This window comes from Podarcis pityusensis (genome assembly GCF_964106645.2).
Source record: "Podarcis pityusensis genome assembly, chromosome: 7".
Lineage (NCBI taxonomy): Eukaryota > Metazoa > Chordata > Lepidosauria > Squamata > Lacertidae > Podarcis > Podarcis pityusensis.
In genome coordinates this window covers 28824077-28842080 of record NC_138031.1, presented here as the reverse complement: position 1 = coordinate 28842080, position 18004 = coordinate 28824077, and the positions used below count along the sequence as shown (strand labels likewise).

At 42.4% G+C, this 18004-nt stretch overlaps 1 protein-coding gene and 2 long non-coding RNA genes across 3 annotated transcripts; 2 read left to right on the top strand and 1 right to left on the bottom strand.

The window, feature by feature from the left end:
- Nucleotides 1-1762: 1762 nt before the first annotated feature.
- Nucleotides 1763-17591, top strand: LOC308481326 (carbonic anhydrase 13-like). The gene is made up of 7 exons (XM_081013637.1): nucleotides 1763-1916; nucleotides 7299-7496; nucleotides 8924-9042; nucleotides 11669-11764; nucleotides 13032-13094; nucleotides 14311-14466; nucleotides 15851-17591. Exons 1-7 carry the CDS (start codon nucleotides 1886-1888, stop codon nucleotides 15962-15964), a joined length of 777 nt encoding a protein of 258 aa, XP_080869763.1. The 5' UTR covers nucleotides 1763-1885; the 3' UTR covers nucleotides 15965-17591.
- On the bottom strand, nucleotides 4215-5066 carry LOC308481399. The gene is made up of 2 exons (XR_013988636.1): nucleotides 4942-5066; nucleotides 4215-4895 (listed from the first exon to the last, which is right to left on the bottom strand). It is a non-coding gene; the product is annotated as an uncharacterized lncRNA (long non-coding RNA).
- Nucleotides 4819-7040, top strand: LOC308481401. The gene is made up of 2 exons (XR_013988638.1): nucleotides 4819-4881; nucleotides 4927-7040. It is a non-coding gene; the product is annotated as an uncharacterized lncRNA (long non-coding RNA).
- Nucleotides 17592-18004: the final 413 nt, after the last annotated feature.

The window sequence follows — 18004 nt, the reverse complement described above, 5'->3', positions numbered from 1 at the left end:
GTTGACTTCTTCTATGGTAGAAGGACATCCAAAGGTCTTGGGCTGACTCTGGGGTTGCCACAGGTAAGGAAAGGAATGTAAGAGGGAAGAGCAAGTCAGATTTATTTATTTTTAATGGAAGTGGAGCTACTGCACACTAACCTGGTTTTAGTTCTGCCCAAATTGCGTAAAATGTGTGTGATTACTTTACCAGGCATGACCTGGAATTCTTGCCCATGTTGATGCAACACCCAATACATTATCCTTCGGATGATGACATTGTGGGACACCTTTGTTTATGCTTAGGGGCTGACTAATTGTCCTATTTTCAGTTGAGAATGACTTCATGCCACCACCTGCTATGCCTCACTTCCAGCGTACATGAAGTGATAATGTTCCCTGAAACATATTCAACAGAAATGGAAAGAAATATATGTATAAGAATGATAGTCAATTTTTAGTGCAGCTAACTTGCTAAAGCTGTGGCAATCTTAACTGGATTGGTTTGAAATCTGGCACATTTATAGAGGAGCTCATCAGGCAGATCTGTATGGAAAGTTTCAAGTGATTAGTCCAAACAGATGTCATTTTTAAAAGCTACAGTTTTTAAAATGTATTTATTTGCGTTTTTAGTAATGCAAACTATACAATAAAGCAAACATGAAAATAATACACGCTTCCCTTCAATCCCTACCCTAGGATATTTTTAAAACTAAAGGAGCACTAATACTTTCATTGTTGAATTGCTGATAAGCTCCTAATGGCTCTGCCACTTTCCTATGTAATAATAACATTAGTATTAGTAGTAGTAGTAATAATTAATAATAATAATAATAATAATAATAATAATAATACTCCGCCCGTCTGACTAGGTTGCCCCAGCAACTCTGGGCAGCTTCCAACGAAATATAAATAAACACAACAACAACAGAACAGAACATCACACATTAAAAGCGTCCCAATTCAGGGCTGCCTTTAGATGTCTACGGAATGTCTTATAATTATTTATCGCTTTGGCATCTGACAGGAAGGTCTTCCACAAGCTGGCGCGACTACCGAGAAGGCTACCGTGTGGCTTGTATACATCTCAATCGTGCAACTAATGAGTTAGCTGTGGCTTGGACTGATCTGATGTTTTACTAACAGCATCCTTTCTAGTCCCTTCTTACTCATAATATTACTGTTTAGGAGGATTGCAGTGTCTACACAGAAGCAAGTCCTATAGAACTCAGTGGGGCTTACTTCCGAGCAGATCGCACTGCAGGGCTACCCCGCTGGGAGCGGGGGGGCGGGCGGGGGCCAAAGCTGGCCTAGATGTATTTGGGAGCTGAACCTGCAGGAATCCTTCCCGACGTTCCTAATCCATTGCGCATCTTACAGGGAAGTAACTCGTTGGGCTACTAGCTAGCACGGCTAGCTAGGTTCTACTGCCACTGCAGCAGTTCCTGGGAATCGCAGGTGGGCCGACTGCTGCCGTGCACACGTCCAGTTTGCAGGCTTCCTAGTTCCTACACGCGTCTAGTCGGTCACCGTAAGAACAGGATGCTGGACAGGATGCTGGTCCTGATCCAGCAGGCTTGTGTGGGGCTAACCTCGGAGTAAAGCTGCCGAGGATCGGCCTCGAAATGCTTTCTAATACATCTCTATGAAAGCAGAGAGGGCCAGGCAAGGCGACACCACTTGCGCCTTGCGCGTCTTTTCAAGTGACAGGGCTCCCGCGGGTGGCGCCGCGACGCCCTCGCTTGGGTCCCCTGGCGGCCAAGCGCGGCGCTGCAGGGCGCGCGGAGCATAAGAAGGCGCCGCGGGGCCGCCCTGGGCGCGCTTGGTCCCTGCCTCGTGGAGCGTCCGCCTCTCTTCGCCCCTGCTGCCGCGGCACCAGCCAGAGCATCCCGTTAGGGGACTAGCCATGATGCACTGGGGATACGATGAGCACAACGGTGAGGGGGGAGAGCTGCTGCTGCTGGCTCTCTGGGGCAATCAGAGCAGGACGGGAGGGGGCTGTAGGGACCCGGGGGGGAGGGCTGGGGTGAGGGGGGGTTCTCAACCTCTGGGCCCCCAGATGTTGTTGGACTACAACTCCCATCATCCCTGACCACTGGTCATGCTGGCTAGGAATGATGGGAGTTGTAGTCCAACAACATCTGGGGACCCACAGGTTGAGAAACACTGGCAGATGTTTGTTTTTAATTCGGGCCTTGGCGACATGCAAAGTCCGTTCAATAAGTGAGTTAGAAGGCATGGACAACTTTTTAAGTGCGGTGCGGCCAGTTCCACCGCACGTGCATCTAGATCCGGGGCGTGTTGCTTTAGTAGTGGGATTTGTTTGCAAGTTAGGCGGTTGTAGGCAAATGGAGGTGGGAGAGGGATGGATCTCTAGTAGGTGCTGTTAATCACAATTTGCCAAACAAATTAACGCTTTGAAATGGGGTTTAAACTAGGGATTTTTTAAGCATTGCTGCTTCTGGGAGATTACGGGGAACTTCTTAATTGATAGCAAGGCTTGCAAAACTTAAAACAGCAGCTGATTTGTAGTTTTTTTTGGGGGGGGCGCAAGGAAGGCACATATATATATATATATATATATATATATATAGATTGCTAAATCAGATGCAAGGCAGTGGTGGTTTAACATGAATTGGTTTCTTTTTCCCCTTTTTGTGGTATTGCATTAATAATATTTTCTGAACTAACATTACTTTCCACAGTGTTTATTCCGCTTCTATAAAGGACTCTATAACTCTGTAAAACTTCTGAAATCTGTGCTAGGGCAGTCTACACATGAGACCTTTTCTCTGTGGCACTCAAAAGCACATGTATTTCAACTCGATTCTTTGTGTTATGTGTGAATGTTGTTCATGTCAGAAAGCAGGGGGGAAACCAAACATGCATTCTAGCCAGTATGAATTTTACCTTCATGTTTTAGAGCGATTTAGGCAGCAGTCCTAACCCCATTACTTGGGCAGCCCTGTTGAATTCAGTAGGACTTAACTTAAACACAAACCTGTATGAAGCATTTGGAGGTGTTGAACCACCAAAGTGATTTGCTGCAATGCCTTAGAGTGAAGGAGTTCTAAACTTAAATTTTACCTTAATTAATACTGCACACTTAAAAAAAAATATTAAATGGCTAAAGATCAAGTGAGGAATGGGGAACAAGGATTAAAGCAACAATGAAAAATAAAACAGATTAGTTGCAGAACTCAGCTTTTTTCAATTTCATGGTGTCTCTGCGTGCATTCCCCATTTCTGCTTGCAAATGCAGTCTATGGGCTTTTCTAAACCCCTCATGCCTCCTTTAATTCTCCCTCTTTCATATGGCTTTCCCCTCCAGCTACTGATGTCCCACACTTTCTCCTCCCAGAATCTTAAATCCAGAGGTTCCCTATGCAGTCAATGCAGCTCTCTATTCAGATTTTCAAAGTATATTATAGGGAATCTCTGGATTTAGAGACGGGAAAGTGTAAAACAGCAGGAGTTGGAGAATTCTACTGAACTCATGGTTCTTTGGGATCAGGGATCATGTATAAAATATAGCATATAAAATACAGCATCTTGTGCTAGAGAAAGGTGTGAGCCAATAACCTTTACAGTTATGGTGCAGCTTATACATTTCCTTCTGCACCAAAACAAGCTTGTTTTGTGATGTATCCCTTAATCCTTCCAAGCTGAATACATCTTTGCATTCCCTAAATTTCTGGTGAGCTCAGTTAATGAGCTGGGGGAGATCTCCGACTTTTGATACTTGTTCTACCTTACGGAATAAACATAATCTAACTAATAATGCCACTTTAGAACCAGCACTTCTTAGTCCATATGTACCTTCTGCAATCCTGTACTCACCTACTTGGTAGTAAATCCTACTGAATGCAATGGGATTCGCTTCTGATTGTACTGGATGTATAAGTTTGTACTGTTAAAAGCTCTCTATGCTGTATTGGGTTGCAGTTGCCTAATCTTGATGCAACAGAAGGATGGATGAGGTCTGTTTAGCAAGACACATATTGAAGATACAACGGCACAGCTTTGTGTTCTGCTGCATATGGTGGCGCACCAAATGATTTATTGTATGTCTTCTTAATAATATATGATACTTTAGCAAGGTACCTCCTTTGCAAACTAAATAGATGACTGGCAAACATCATGAGCAGTGTTAGTGACATGCAGGGCTTTAGTGTGAATACAAAATGTTGAATGGATGCCCCATGTGTTTTCTCTTTCATTGGGGGCTTTGCATACAAAATGTGTGGAATGTTCTAGTTGCACATTGGAACCCCCGGTTTCAAGAATCTGTGTGAGCGCACTGGAGATCTGGGGAAGCTTGGCTGATGTGGTCCTACTACAAGCTGTGCTGTGTGTTGAAAACACAGAAGAGTTCTGAACTGGAAATACCAGATCATTTCCTTACAACTAGAATAGTTTTCAATAGTTTTTTTTTTTTTAATATATATTATACTCCACATCTGTGGTTAACAGGTGATAAAATGTTCATTACTACAGAGAAGGGTTGCACGGTAACAGAGATGAGGAGCTTTCAAACTTTCTTTAAATTACAAAGGTAAAGGACCCCTGGACAGTTAAGGCGACTATGGGGTTGTGGCGCTCTTCTCACTTTTGGGCCGAGGGAGCCAGCATTTGTTCACAGACAGCTTTCCCGGTCATGTGGCCAGCATGACTAAACCGCTTCTGTCGTAACAGAACACCTGACAGAAAGCAGAGTGCATGGAAACGCTGTTTACTTTCCTGCTGCAGTGGTACTTATTTATCTACTTGCACTGGTGTGCTTTCAAACTGCTAGGTTGGCAGGAGCTGGGACAGAGCAACGGGAGCTCACCCCGTCACGGGGTTTGGCAAGCCCAAGAGGCTCAGTGGTTTAGACCACAGCGTCACCAAATGACCTGGGTAGTGTAATCCACACACTGCATAAGAACTCCTACTGTATGCACACAGTAGGACTCCACACACTGCTTAAGAAACTCCTGCTATATGCACACAGTAGGACTCAACTTCTAAACAAAGCATGCACAGGATTGAACTCTAAATCAGATGGCATGAAATTAATACTTCCTTGTTTGCCGTGAACAAAAGCCAAATTACAAGTCCTTATGCAGGCTTAATTAACTTACAAGTTGCACAGTTGAAAATTTACAGTGGTAGGAAACGTTACTTTGCAAATGGTGCTTTTGGGGCTGTATGCTAAAGTGATTCTATAAGCTGAAAAATCTTTCAAGTAATTGTGTAGCCGACCCATTTTGAGGCTATAATTTGACATACCACATATGGTAAGAAACACAGTTTGAAAGCCTGCGGGACAGATAATCTTGGTGAGACAGAAACATGTCTGACGTCGAACAAACTGTGCATCCCAGATAACATTAGGTGTGATGGTGTTTTCCAAGAATTAGAGGCCCAGAGTGGGTCAAGATGTTATCTTGTCAGACTCAGTAGGTTGCCTTCAGTAAGTAAGCCAGCCTCAACCCTCTGCCTGCAATCTTGGGCTAAAAATACTTGCCTACCTTACAGAGCTGTTGTAAGGATTTCTGAGCTAATGTAGATAAATGACACTGGACGACTGAAATGTGCTATGCAAATACTCAGTACTATAATTCATACTGCTAAAATGAAGTGAAAACAATTTTTTTGTTAACTTTTGTGCTCCCCCCAACAGTATTGGGAGGGGAGGAACGCTTTGGTGCTAGAGACCTACAGCTAGGATTAAAGCAAAGATCCCTGGAAATCTGTGATGAATCAATATTGGCGTTTTTATTTGCACACTTGGAAACTGACTGGCAGATCTCCAGAAGGTTGCTTACAATCTTCACAAACATTCTAAGGAACTGGAAGCCACCGGTAGGATAGCAGAGGAGGTGTATACCCTAAGTTTCACAAAAAGCATTCCTGACAGTATTAAGGATATGAGGCTACACTGGAGCTATTCCTCCCCTTGTGAAGAATTCTTGAATAAAAGGAAGCTGATAACTAGAACTGATTCTCCTACCATCCCTGCTGGCATTTTGTTGTTGTTGTTCTTTAGAATGTTACATTATGCATTAACATGCAAAATTGGACAAATCTCCAGGGCTGGTCACCAAAGCACCTAAAAATGTACTAATATCTGATAGTGTATCTGTGGTTAACCATTATTTCCCTTCTCCCAAGGAATTGGGAGAACTGCAGTTTTATGAACTGGGGAGGGTTGTTTAATATAGAGCGGTCTAACCCCTTCACCAGTTTCCAAGATTCTTGGAAGATCGCTGTGACAGATTAAATAGCATAAAATTTAAGTGTAAATATTCTAAGAACTTCTTTTTCTTTTAAGGCTGGCACCTTCTAATAAACTGAACTCTAGCCTAGGAAATTGGTTTTCAGCCCTGTCATTTAAAATGTGCATGTATTATGTGAGTTAACACCACCAAACGGCTGGGGGCCTGGTCCACTGTGGCTATGTAACAATGGCAGAGATCTGAGATAGTAGCTGAATTGATTGTACCACTTCAGAAGGTACCATAGAATTGTAGAGTTGGAAGAGACCGTGAGGACAATCTACAGTGGTACCTCGCAAGACCAATGCCTCGCAAGACGAAAAACTCACTAGACGAAAGAGTTTTCCGTTTTTTGAGTTGTTCCGCAAGACGAATTTCCCTATGGGCTTGCTTTGCAAGACGAAACATCTTGCGAGTTCTTGCGAGTTTGTTTCCTTTTTCTTAAAGCCGCTAAGCCGTTAATAGCCGCTAAGCCGTTAAAAGCCGCTAATAGCCGTGCTTCTCAAGACGAAAAAACCGCAAGACGAAGAGACTCGCAGAACGGATTAATTTCGTCTTGCGAGGCACCACTGTAGTTCAATCCCCCTGCGATGCAGGAATATGCAACTGTCCCATATAGGAATGGAACCAGAATGAAGCATTTTAGATGTGTCGATTGCACATTAATCAGCTCGTGGGGAAATGTTCTCTGAATCTATTGCATGTGTGTCAATTTCAGGTGCCTGCTGCATTCCTAATGACCAGAATGCCTGGAAGTAGGCAGAAAATGACCCACCCGAGGGTTCTAACCCGCATCCTTGGGTATTTAATTCATATTAGAATTAAGACCTATTTATGTAGAGAGAGCTGCCTTATAGCTCACCAAAGACAACTGGGCGGTGTACTTTCCATCCCTTTAGATCCATCCATTTTTTAATTATCTGAATAATATTTTTTAAGAAAAAAATAAGAAAATCCAGGTAGGTTCATGTGATTACTTTCTCATGACAATTCCTTTGTTTCTCTGGCTGCCTGGAATGCATTTTAATGAACACCTTTTTCTACTGCAATACATTCTAGGGCCTTCTCGCTGGAAGGAACTTTTCCCTCTTGCGACTGGAGACCGTCAATCTCCCATTGATATCCAAACTGAGACGACCAAATACGATCCCACTCTGCGTCCTCTCTACCCTAACTATGACCCTTCCTCCGCTAAAGTTATACTCAACAATGGACACTCAACCAGTGTGGAATTCGATGACACTGAAAATAAATCAGGTTTGTTTTTGTGGTAGATTTCATTCTGCTTTCATTTTAGGGCGGTTCTCAGTATTTCCTGAGGTGAAATAACATTACATCGTCTGGTTTGCATGGCACTTTAAACTATGATTTGCTGTGAATGGGCAAAAGACCACATTTCGCTCCTCCCTTCTGTGCTCTGGAGATGAAACTAACCAGAGACTGGTTTGGCATGACATAAAATCAGCACTCATTGTTTGTTTGAGGAAATGTTGCAATTGATAGGCCTGGTTTGCAAGTCTGGTAAACCACCAGAGATAAACCAACATAACACAAAGCAAGCTTTCTGATTTGTTTCCGCTTACCAAGGATAGACAGGACTTTAGGAGGAGCAAAACACTAGTGATGCGAGCCTCATGTACCAGCACACTGCTCATTTCATCTGAAACCATAGTTTATTTTAACTATGGTTTAAAGTGACCTGCGAGCTAGGCCTATCGTTTAAGATTATCTTAGAATTCTCATAACATACACAATTGCATCTATCTGAATTTACCAGAGTTCAAACATCCTAGCCTCATTCTGTTTGAAGATATTTCAGTGCAAGAGAGCTGAATAGTTGCCCCCCAGCAAACCCTGTTTAAATTGGCAAAATTCCTCTTCCAAACACAGCTTTCATTTAGTCCGCAGCATAGTTGGAGCTTTTGTTTCTGATCGTAGGTCTGATTTCATGGGAGCAGTTCAGATTTCTCGTTTCCACTTTTGCCTGTAGTCAGCTAGCAAGTTATGTCCCGGCCCTAAGCTCATTCCCCCAAAATCAGAAGATTAAGGGGCAGGGGGATTGAAACAGCAAGTCAAGTGATTACCTGCTAATTTCAGATGTTATTATGCTCAGTAGTGGAAGATCTTAGTATTAAAAAAAAAAATTCATAGCAGATGGGCAAACTTATTTATACAGACAGTTCTGCTGCTAGTATTAGAGGAGAAAATATATACACACACCTGTTCAGAAATTCAAAGAACTGCCTTGCTGAATTCGACCCAAAGATCCATGTAGTCCAGCAATTTCGAGGAGAAACAGGGAATTTAAAGGGAAACTGTAGCCTTGTGCTATGTCCCCAGTTTTGGTCAGAGGAGTAGTGCTGGAGGAGGGGAAGCTAACCAGTTCTCCCAGCAACATGTTTCAGATCTAAATTGCTCCCCGCATTTGTATGTTGCCTGCATTTTCTCTTGTGGAGATGGAGATTTAGATTCAGAGAATTGGGGTGGGGGTTAAAGCCCTTCTCCAGTGCTGTGACTCTGGTCAAAATCAGAGTTTCCCTGCAACTACTTTAAAATTGGGATAGCCAGTTGCACTTCTTTCACATCCTGTTTGTTTTGGCCCTTTGGCAGTGACAAGGAAATGTCATGTTTCCCTTCGGTTCCCGGTATTCTAACAATGCTACCCTTCATTTTTATATTTATAGTGCTGAGTGGGGGTCCACTCATTGGAAACTATAGGCTGCGGCAAATTCACTTCCATTGGGGGCCCAGTGATGACATTGGCTCTGAGCATGCAGTGGATGGGACAAAATTTGCGGCAGAGGTAAAAGACTCCACTGAACTATATGAATAGTTGTGATGTACTGACTGCATCTTTACAGCCGTTCTTTGATAAGCAGGCCTGTTTTAACATGTCAAAGTGATTTCTGCAATGGAAAGACCATTCATTTACAGTTGTAAATCTCATTATGCTTCACCAGGACTGCTCTCTCTCCCCCCCCCCCAACTCCCCAAAATCTGCCTCTTATCATTTCTGGAAAAGGCATCCAGCTGTATTACCAGTCTGCCTTTGTATACTGTGCAGAAAAGTTTCTATAAATTATGCTGATTAATGGGGACTGCTTCACTCGTTACACAGCATATATAATTTCACTGTTTGCCATATATTGGTGGACACCAATATTTGAAGGAAGACACATCTCAGTAAACACACAGGGACCCCCATGGAGGAGCTGCACTATGCTTTGGCTTCCTAGCGCATGTCTGCAGTATGCCTGGATGCTCATTTCCCTTTCAAGTGTTGCAGTATCCATTGCATGTACATGTGCTAAACAAGGAGGACGTACCTTCTGTATAAAGTGTGGCAGTCCTCTGAGAGTTGTCCGTCCTGTATGTTTATTGCTGAAGGCCACAGAACAGAAAAGCAGAAATGTTTACATTTTGCCATTGCTTCTGTGGGAATTCATTTTATTCTAAAACATTAGTCGGATTCTTGTAAACAAGCTGAGAAAATAGTAGCATTCCAATAAACAGGAAATGTCCTAAAACAACACGGGCATGATTGAATCCATTGTGGTTATAGCACTTGTGTGCAGAAAACACTAAGTATCAAGGTATCGTGTGCTCTGATGCACGCACTGTAATTTAGATGCGTTGGCCGCTCTATTCAAAAGAATATACACTTGTATCTGCTGCCTTCATTGAAATAAACAAGGAATTACTTCCAAGTGAAGGAACTTCAGGTGCACATTGAAACTTTTGATACATCAAGGTTTCCCTGCACCAGGGTGTTCAATATTTTTGCTTCCTCTGACATTTAGTAGTTTCAGTGTTTGAAATGGAACTTGCCATGCAAAAGCCGTTATTCGTAACTTAACACTTTGGAATATTGATTCCCCCACCTTAAAAAAGTGTAAATGGGCTTCTGTTTAACTAACATTAAGATGCAAACTTTTAAGAGTTCAGTTATCTATTTATTTTTAATGGAATGGTAACCTGAAATGGAAGTACTTTAATGCAAGTGCTGAAGACAGAGAGAAGCAATGTCCTTAGTGAAATAGAGAAAAGTGGGGAAATATGTTGAGTGGCTAAAATCAGTGGGGGAAATAAATTTGGGGGGGTGGGAAATGACATTTGCAGTGTTTAAAGACTTATGTTTTCCACAGGAACCAGGTGATTTGGAATATAAAGAATTAATAAGAGGTGCTTAGAAAACAATATGTTCCAAAACAAACATATAGCTGGAAAACAAAACAAAAATAAGTTCCATCTAAGAAACCAAATGGAAAGAGGCAATATCTAGGAATCTTTAGTCAGTCTAAAAAGGTTTCCCACTGCTGGTTATAAACATCTTCAAGAACCAATAGAGAAACCCTTCTGGCTTTGGACAAAGGACCCTAGAATTGAGACAGAACCAGGCATAACTATACAGGTGGAGAGTCTTCCGAAGGATCAGTGGCTAGGTGGCAGATTGCAGTGCTTAGTTCCATGAAGAAGAAGAAAAAGGCTCTTTAATGCAAGAATGCACCTCTGCCAAACTGGCACATGCAAGAAGAAAGAGCTGCTCTGCGGTCAAAGAAGACGACACAACTTCCCTTGGCAGATGAACTCAACAGGATAATGGATTCAAGGTCCCACTTAGCTGGGATGGCCTGTCCACTGGATCCAGGTTTCTCCAGCGGGCTGCCGTACGGGAGTGCCAATGATGTTGATGGTGGTGGTGATTCACACAAGAAACAGGCCTTAAAAGATTTCTCCAACAAGCTGTGGTGCAGAAGCGGTGGTAAGACAAGATACATACATCCTTTAAAAGAGAAGTCACAAGCCATTGGGAATGGGCCTCCCCCACAGTGTTTCAGATTTTACTTGTGTCCTTTCTCGTTTGTTGTTTTCCATTACAATAAAAGCCATTCCGACCGAAAGCATTTGTTTCCTCTTTGTAACATGCATAATTTTTTTAAAAAGTTGTGCCGTCCAGCTTTTTAAAAGTGAACCTAAAAGTGCGAGTGCTTTGAGACACCTTTACGTTCCAGAATACGGAATGATTTAATGAACCGAGCAGTCAGAATTCATATATTTTACTCATTTGCACTTCCGTAGCAGCCAAGGACCTTGTGTAAGCCCTCAAATCCAGCGTGTATATCTGAGGATTCCTGTCGAGGGGAAAATGAGGGTGGGGAACATGGCCTAGTGGGCAGGGCTGGCATGTGAACAGGCCAGAAACTGTTTCATTGCTTTTTTTTAATGGCCAAGACTAGGACTGGCTAGAACGGATCTTCAGAGCTTTGGACCAAGAAGCATGGAGCTTCCAAAGGACTTCATACCTCAAGATGGCTTGTAAAAACAAAAAAGTTTTAAACTAGTCCCAAATACTCCTCGTGAGATATTATGGAAAGTTGTGTGGCTTCAGTAAAGTGATGATTGATGGTAGTACATGTCTTGCTTTCTAGCTCCACGTGGTCCATTGGAACGCAGACAAATACGCCAGTTTTGTGGAGGCTGCTGGCCAGGCAGATGGATTAGCAGTCATGGCTGTTTTCTTACAGGTGAGAGGTTTCGAATAGGGGGATTAAATGTATATAATAATAATGTATTATTTATGCCCTGCCCTGGCTGGGTTTCCCCAGCCAGTCTGGGCATCACCCAACAGAATATTAAAAACACGATAAAGCATCAGACATTAAAAACTTCGCTAAACAGGGCTGCCTTCAGATGTCCTCTAAAAGTCAGATAGTTGTTTATTTCTTTGATATCTAATGGGAGGGTGTTCCACAGGATGGGCGCCACTACCGAGATGGCCCTCTGCCTGATTCCCTGTGACTTTGCTTCTCACAGTGAGGGAACAGCCAGAAGGCCCTTGGCGCTGGACCTCAGTGTCAGGGTAGAGTGATGGGGGTGGAGACGCTCCTTCAGGTATACTGGACCGAGGCCGCTTAGGGCTTTAAAGTAAGGTTACCAGGTGTCCCCGTTTCCCAGGGACAGTCCCTGGATTTACAAATCAGCCCCCTGACAAAATCCATCCATTCCGACTGAAGTTGAAAAGTGTCCCCATATTCACTGAAAAAAATCTGGTAACCTTACTTTAAAGGTCAGCACCAACACTTTGAATTGTGCTCGGAAACATTAAAGTTAAATGTAAAGGGAAGCTATGAGCCAGACTACATGCAGTGCTAAATGCATCACTTGATGTTGCTTTAGTGTTTCAAAAATACAGAAATAAACATAAGGGGGGGGGGGGGAGAGACAGACGACAACACCAGGATTAGAACTGTAGAGAAGAGGGATAACTCCTCTTGCTGCTCAGCCCCAACGAATAATCACCTCCCTTGAAGCTGATGTTTGACATGGAGTGAAGTTCCTTTTTGCATCAATAGAAGTTTGCTTCTCACAACTAACAGCATCATTGGTTGGGGGAGGGGGAGTGTTAGGTGTGTGGCACAAAAAGAAAGAATTAATGCTTCTCCCTGCAGTCCTGACCCTGACCCACCAGCAACTGCTATTTAAAGTTTCTTTTTCAAAGGTTCACAGAACTTCAACTTTTAGTATGATTCAATGATTTTTTTAAAAAAAAACCAGATACATGTTCCAAGAAGGACTAACTAATATTTTGGAAATATTTCCATTTTTAATTGTTCATGTTTCTGGCCGTTTTTTAAAAAGGCGTTTTTTAATATCGTTTTTAAACCTTCTACACTGCTTTGAGCATTTTGACGAGAAAGCAGTTAATAAATTTAAAAGAATCAACAAAATGAAAAATTACAAATCTGTCAGCTTCCCTAAGAAAGGCAAATAAGTTGATCTTTGTATTTACAGGTGGGTGAATGCAATTCGCAGCTGAAGAAAATCACAGACCATTTGGACGCCATCAAAATTAAGGTAAGTTAATTCTAAATTTGGGTTTATATCCAATGCAGCACTAAGGAACTATCCCTGAAGGCAGAAGGATTTCCACTTATGCGACTGGACTTCCAAACCCCACTTCTCCTTCCCCTGCATGGCCCCCTAAAACTGTTTTTGGGGGGTTCCCTGAGCCCCCTAGAGGAGTGTTGCAGGGCATGCACAGAGTGGGGAGAAGGGGAAGTCCCATTGCGCAACAGGAAGTCCTTATGTTGATGGAGCAAGACAGCTGAATAATGCTCTCGGTGTTTTCCACAGCCCACAACGTTCTTCAATGTATTTATTTATTTATTTCACAATATTTATGTACTGCTTGATTGTAATAAAACCTCAAAGCAGTTTATTTTTTGGGGGGGGGGGACAACAACGATGACAATAAAATTACCAGTTAAAAACAGCTATTTAAAACATAAAATAAAAAAATGAAGAATAAGCCAACCATCAGATCAAAACATATGTCAGCATTCAACATAGCTATAGGAACACTCAGGTGCTCATGGAGCCTCTGCTGGCTATATCCAATTCCTTGTTCTTTGAAACAAGAGGCAGACCCACGCTGCTTCCCCTGCTGAAAGAACAGGGCACACATGCAGAAAACCTGCCATGTTTAGCTGTTCAAGAATATTCTGCATGTTGCGTTATTACGAACGCTTAACTTGAATCTCTTGACTCATCTCATAGAATTATAGAACTTTAAAGTTGAAAGGGACTCTCGCTTGAGGTGGAATCTACACACATTTAAAATATGTTCTGAAAATGCTTTTTCTTAAAGCGTTTTTAAAAAGACATCGAATTTTCCATAAGGCTCACCATCACCATCTAGTGTCACATTGTATATTGCACTTAAAACACACTTAAAGCGTTTTATTTGCAGCCGTGTAGATGAGTCCACAGTTGAACCCTCTGCTCAATGCCTGACAGCTGGCCCTCCAGCTTCTCTGCAAATGCCTCCAGCAAAGGTGAGCCTATCACCTCCCAAGGCAGTCTGGTCTGCTGACAAATAGCTCTTACCTTTAGAAAGCATTGCCTAAAGGTCCCTCCCCCGCCTTTTCCCAGAAATTGTTCTTCTTTACAGTGCTGCAAGACACCAAGTTATTTGTGCTGCAGCAGACTAGCGCAGCTCCCTCTTCAAAAAGCAATAAGGTAGATAGGAAATGGCGTATGGCAGTGTTTGCTCATTTCTTTCTCTCCTCAGGGTAAACAGCACAGGTTCACCAACTTTGATCCTTCCTGCCTGCTGCCCCATTCACTGGACTATTGGACTTACCTTGGCTCCCTCACTTCTCCTCCTCTTCTTGAAAGTGTCATCTGGATCATTCTCAGGGAGCCTATAAGCGTTTGCTCAGAGCAGGTGCGGTTTAATACCTCTGCCTTGTAGAATAACATCTTTCAAGTTTAAAACCAGGCCTATGGCACCCACAAGAATATTTACAATCAACTATACAGGTGTACCTTGATTTTTGAATGGCTTAGCTCTTGAACGTGTTGGCTCCCGCACACTGCAAACCCGTAAATGACTGTTCCTGTTTGTGAACTATTTTTGGAAGCTGAACATCCGAAAGGGCTTCAGATTGGCTGCAGGAGCTTCTTGCAGCCAATCAGAAGCCACGCTTTGGTTTTGGAACGGACTTCCGGAACGGATTCTGTTCGACTTCCAATATACAACTGTACCTTGATCTTAGGTGAATATACCTGCCACCAGCTTTGAAAGTACAGGAAGTTCAAGGCTGCAGGCCTAAGCATAGTTATTAGAAATAAATCCGACCCCAGCCCATCTTTTCAACGTGGCTGGCAGAAATTGTGAGGATTAGTTAAAATGTATTCGAGATTTGTACAAGTTCAGAGTGATTTAATGAATTTATTAATATTTCTTATAGCCCACTTTTCTTCAGAGGATCCAAGGCAGCATAATGTGCCCAGAACAAAGAGTCCTGCTGGATCAAGCCAAAGGCCCATTTAGCTCAGAATTCTGTTCCCACAGTGGCCAACCAGATGTCTGTGGGAAGTCCGCAAGTTTGTGTCTGTGAATGGATTTAGGCAGCATATACCTTTTCAACATTTATACAGTGTTGCAGTAGGAGGGTGTGTGTGGAGCCTTCCTGGGTGGATCTGCACACAGAAAAAAAAGCTATAAATAAGTCAGAAATTAAATTGTTATAGCAAAAGAAATAAAAGGCTATGAAAATTGCTTAGAATTTTCTCTCTCACACACGCCATGTGGTGGTGCATGTTTATAACACATTCAAAACGCTGTTTCTTGACTAATGTAGCTGAGTCCCCTTGCTGTAATGAGGTCTGAACTTCTTGGCAGAATTGCCACACCTACAGTAGGTTATTCAGTTCATTTAAGGCAGTGATGGCCAAACTTGGCCCTCCAGCTGTTTTGGGACTACAATTCCCATCATCACTGACCACTGGTCCTGTTAGCTAGGGATGATGGGAATTGTAGTCCCAAAACAGCTGGAGGGCCAAGTTTGGCCATCACTGATTTAAGGGGTCTCTGAACAGGCAAAGATAGACACGCACACAAAGCTACTTTCCTACTGAAGGTAATAAACAACATCAAGCACAAAGGGGTTCTGTAATCTCCCAATCATTGACGCATGCAGAAGGTTTTGGATTGGGGCAATGCTTTGGATTGGGGGAACCTAAATGATGCATGTAATTGAACTTTGGGCTGAGTTTGGGCATCTGAATCACTTCCCTGCTGAATCTTGTGCCATTTTCGTCCACAGCTAGCCAAATTTCGCAACCTCCTCTGCACTGGTGAGGGAGAAGCTGCTTTCTGCATGCTGAGAAACTTCAGACCGCCGCAGCCTTTAAGGGGCCGGGAAGTGAGAAGAAACTGAAGGGGAGAAAAAGCAAGGATAATTCATAGCAATGGCTGATTCTATTTAGCAAGCGGAACCCATTTTAATAGGTTATGTTAAGTTTTAATGATTTTTTTTTTAAAGGATACCTTCTAATTAGGTCCCGATTTCAGTAAATAGAAAGCATTTTTAAGTCCTAGGTATTTTGAGGGAGAGGTATAAGCCCATGCTTATGTTTCTCAAGTGAAATAGGCAGACCTTAAAATGCTTCAGATTTCCTGGATTGTTCCCCTAATTTTTAGCATGCAATCCATAAATACGCTAAGGTATTATAATTAATAGATACTGTTTTGTTGCTATATAACTATGATAGACAGGCACTCACGACTCAATAAAAAGAATAGGCTTTATGTTGTAGTAAATAAGATTGGGTATTGTATTGTGGTTGATTAAGATAGTTAGTTATAGCAAAATAAGAGTTTTTCAGAGCTGTAGCAGTTGAGCCAGTCTTGTGTTTTGCTAGGTATGGTGATGCTCTCTTATCTAGGTTGGACAGATATCAGTTGGGAATGTTGGTTGTGGGGTGGCCTATCTAAGGCAGAGGGTTAGACCAGATGATCCATTTGGATCCGTTTCAACTTGCCCTGGGTTTACCACTAGCATTCCTGCGTGAAAACACTGGGTGTCCTTTAGCAAAAATCTTAGTGGTTAAACCACAGAGGTTCAAACCCACTTAAATACATAGTATAGATGTGCTGGGATCTGATCATAGAGAACCTGAGATTCCTGCCATCCCTCCAAACATTCTCCACAGGCCCCCTTTTCCTACCCCCTACAAAGTGGAAGGGAAAAAATGAGCCACATTATTTCCTAACTTCCTTGCCAGAGGCCATATCTAGAGAATAAGTGTGACTTAGCTGTGGCTTAGATAGTGACTTAGGAATCTTCACTTACATCAAAAACTGCCAATTCCTTAGAATTCTTGTAGCTCTACATCATTTGCTTCAATACCTTAAGCCTTAAAAAAGGAATTGAGGTTTTTTGAGCAAAGCACCTTTAAGGAGCAGAAGCCTCTGGTGGCCAAAATGTGGAGCTGAGGCCTAATTAGATACTACAAGGAGAAGTGTGGTTGCGGCTGCCCCACATCTTCATGGTCGCTAATTATTGGGGGTAAAGTGTGATGTGACAATCATATCAGCATTTTCCCACTCCATGAAACACACAGCCACTGAAGTATCAGGCAAAGAGGTGTGGCAATGCTAACATAGCAATGTCACCAGGGGCGTTTTTCCAATTTACCTTTACTAGTAGAGACATGAGTTCATAGAACGTGTGTGTGTGTGTGTGTGTGTGTGTGTGCGGGCTATTGCATGTTCATGTCTGTATGTCGGGACGTTAATGATGCTTTGCCTATGGTATATTTACATATATATATTCAGTCCAGAGTTGTACCTAATATTTTCATGTTGTCTGAATGGCTGCATGGAAGATTCTAAAGTTGTTTGCTTTGTGACAGGAAAACAGTGAAGCTAAATTGGCTGATTGCATGTTTTCATATTAGGAGAAATGGTGTGGGGGGGTGTTCTAATAATTTATTAGCAATAAATTGAGTTTATTCTGCAACTTTATATTTATGAAATAAATAAAAGCAAGTGAGCCAAACGTTTTCATGATTTGTTTGTTTCTTTTTATTCTGCACACATGAATAGATCAACATGTTGCTCTAGGTTCAGTTGCCTGTTAGAATCTTTTTTTTTTAATTGCACAGGAAATGGAAACAAGTTGGGATTGAGTCCAGGTGCCAAAAACTTACACTAAGGTCCTAGGGCACATTTCCTTGGATGTAAGTTCCACTTGATGGCAATGGGATTCTGCTACACCAGAAATAATTTGTGACTCAAGTTTTTACAGTACACGCCTATGGATGGCAAGTCAGCTCCCTTGATTTCAGTGGGGCTTGCTTCCAAGTGAGGGTACACGTGGCATTGTACACTTCACTGTGGTAACTCAAAATAAGCTGGATGCCAAGACTCAGGTCACAGCCCTGTGCAAACTGACTTAGGAGCAAGCCAAACTGAA

Coding starts and splice junctions, on each gene's coding strand:
- LOC308481326 (XM_081013637.1), top strand. CDS start 1,886: ATGATGCACTGGGGATACGATGAGCACAACG. Junction 1,917..7,298: donor GGGATACGATGAGCACAACG/GTGAGGGGGGAG, acceptor AATACATTCTAG/GGCCTTCTCGCTGGAAGGAA. Junction 13,095..14,310: donor TGGACGCCATCAAAATTAAG/GTAAGTTAATTC, acceptor TTCTCTCCTCAG/GGTAAACAGCACAGGTTCAC.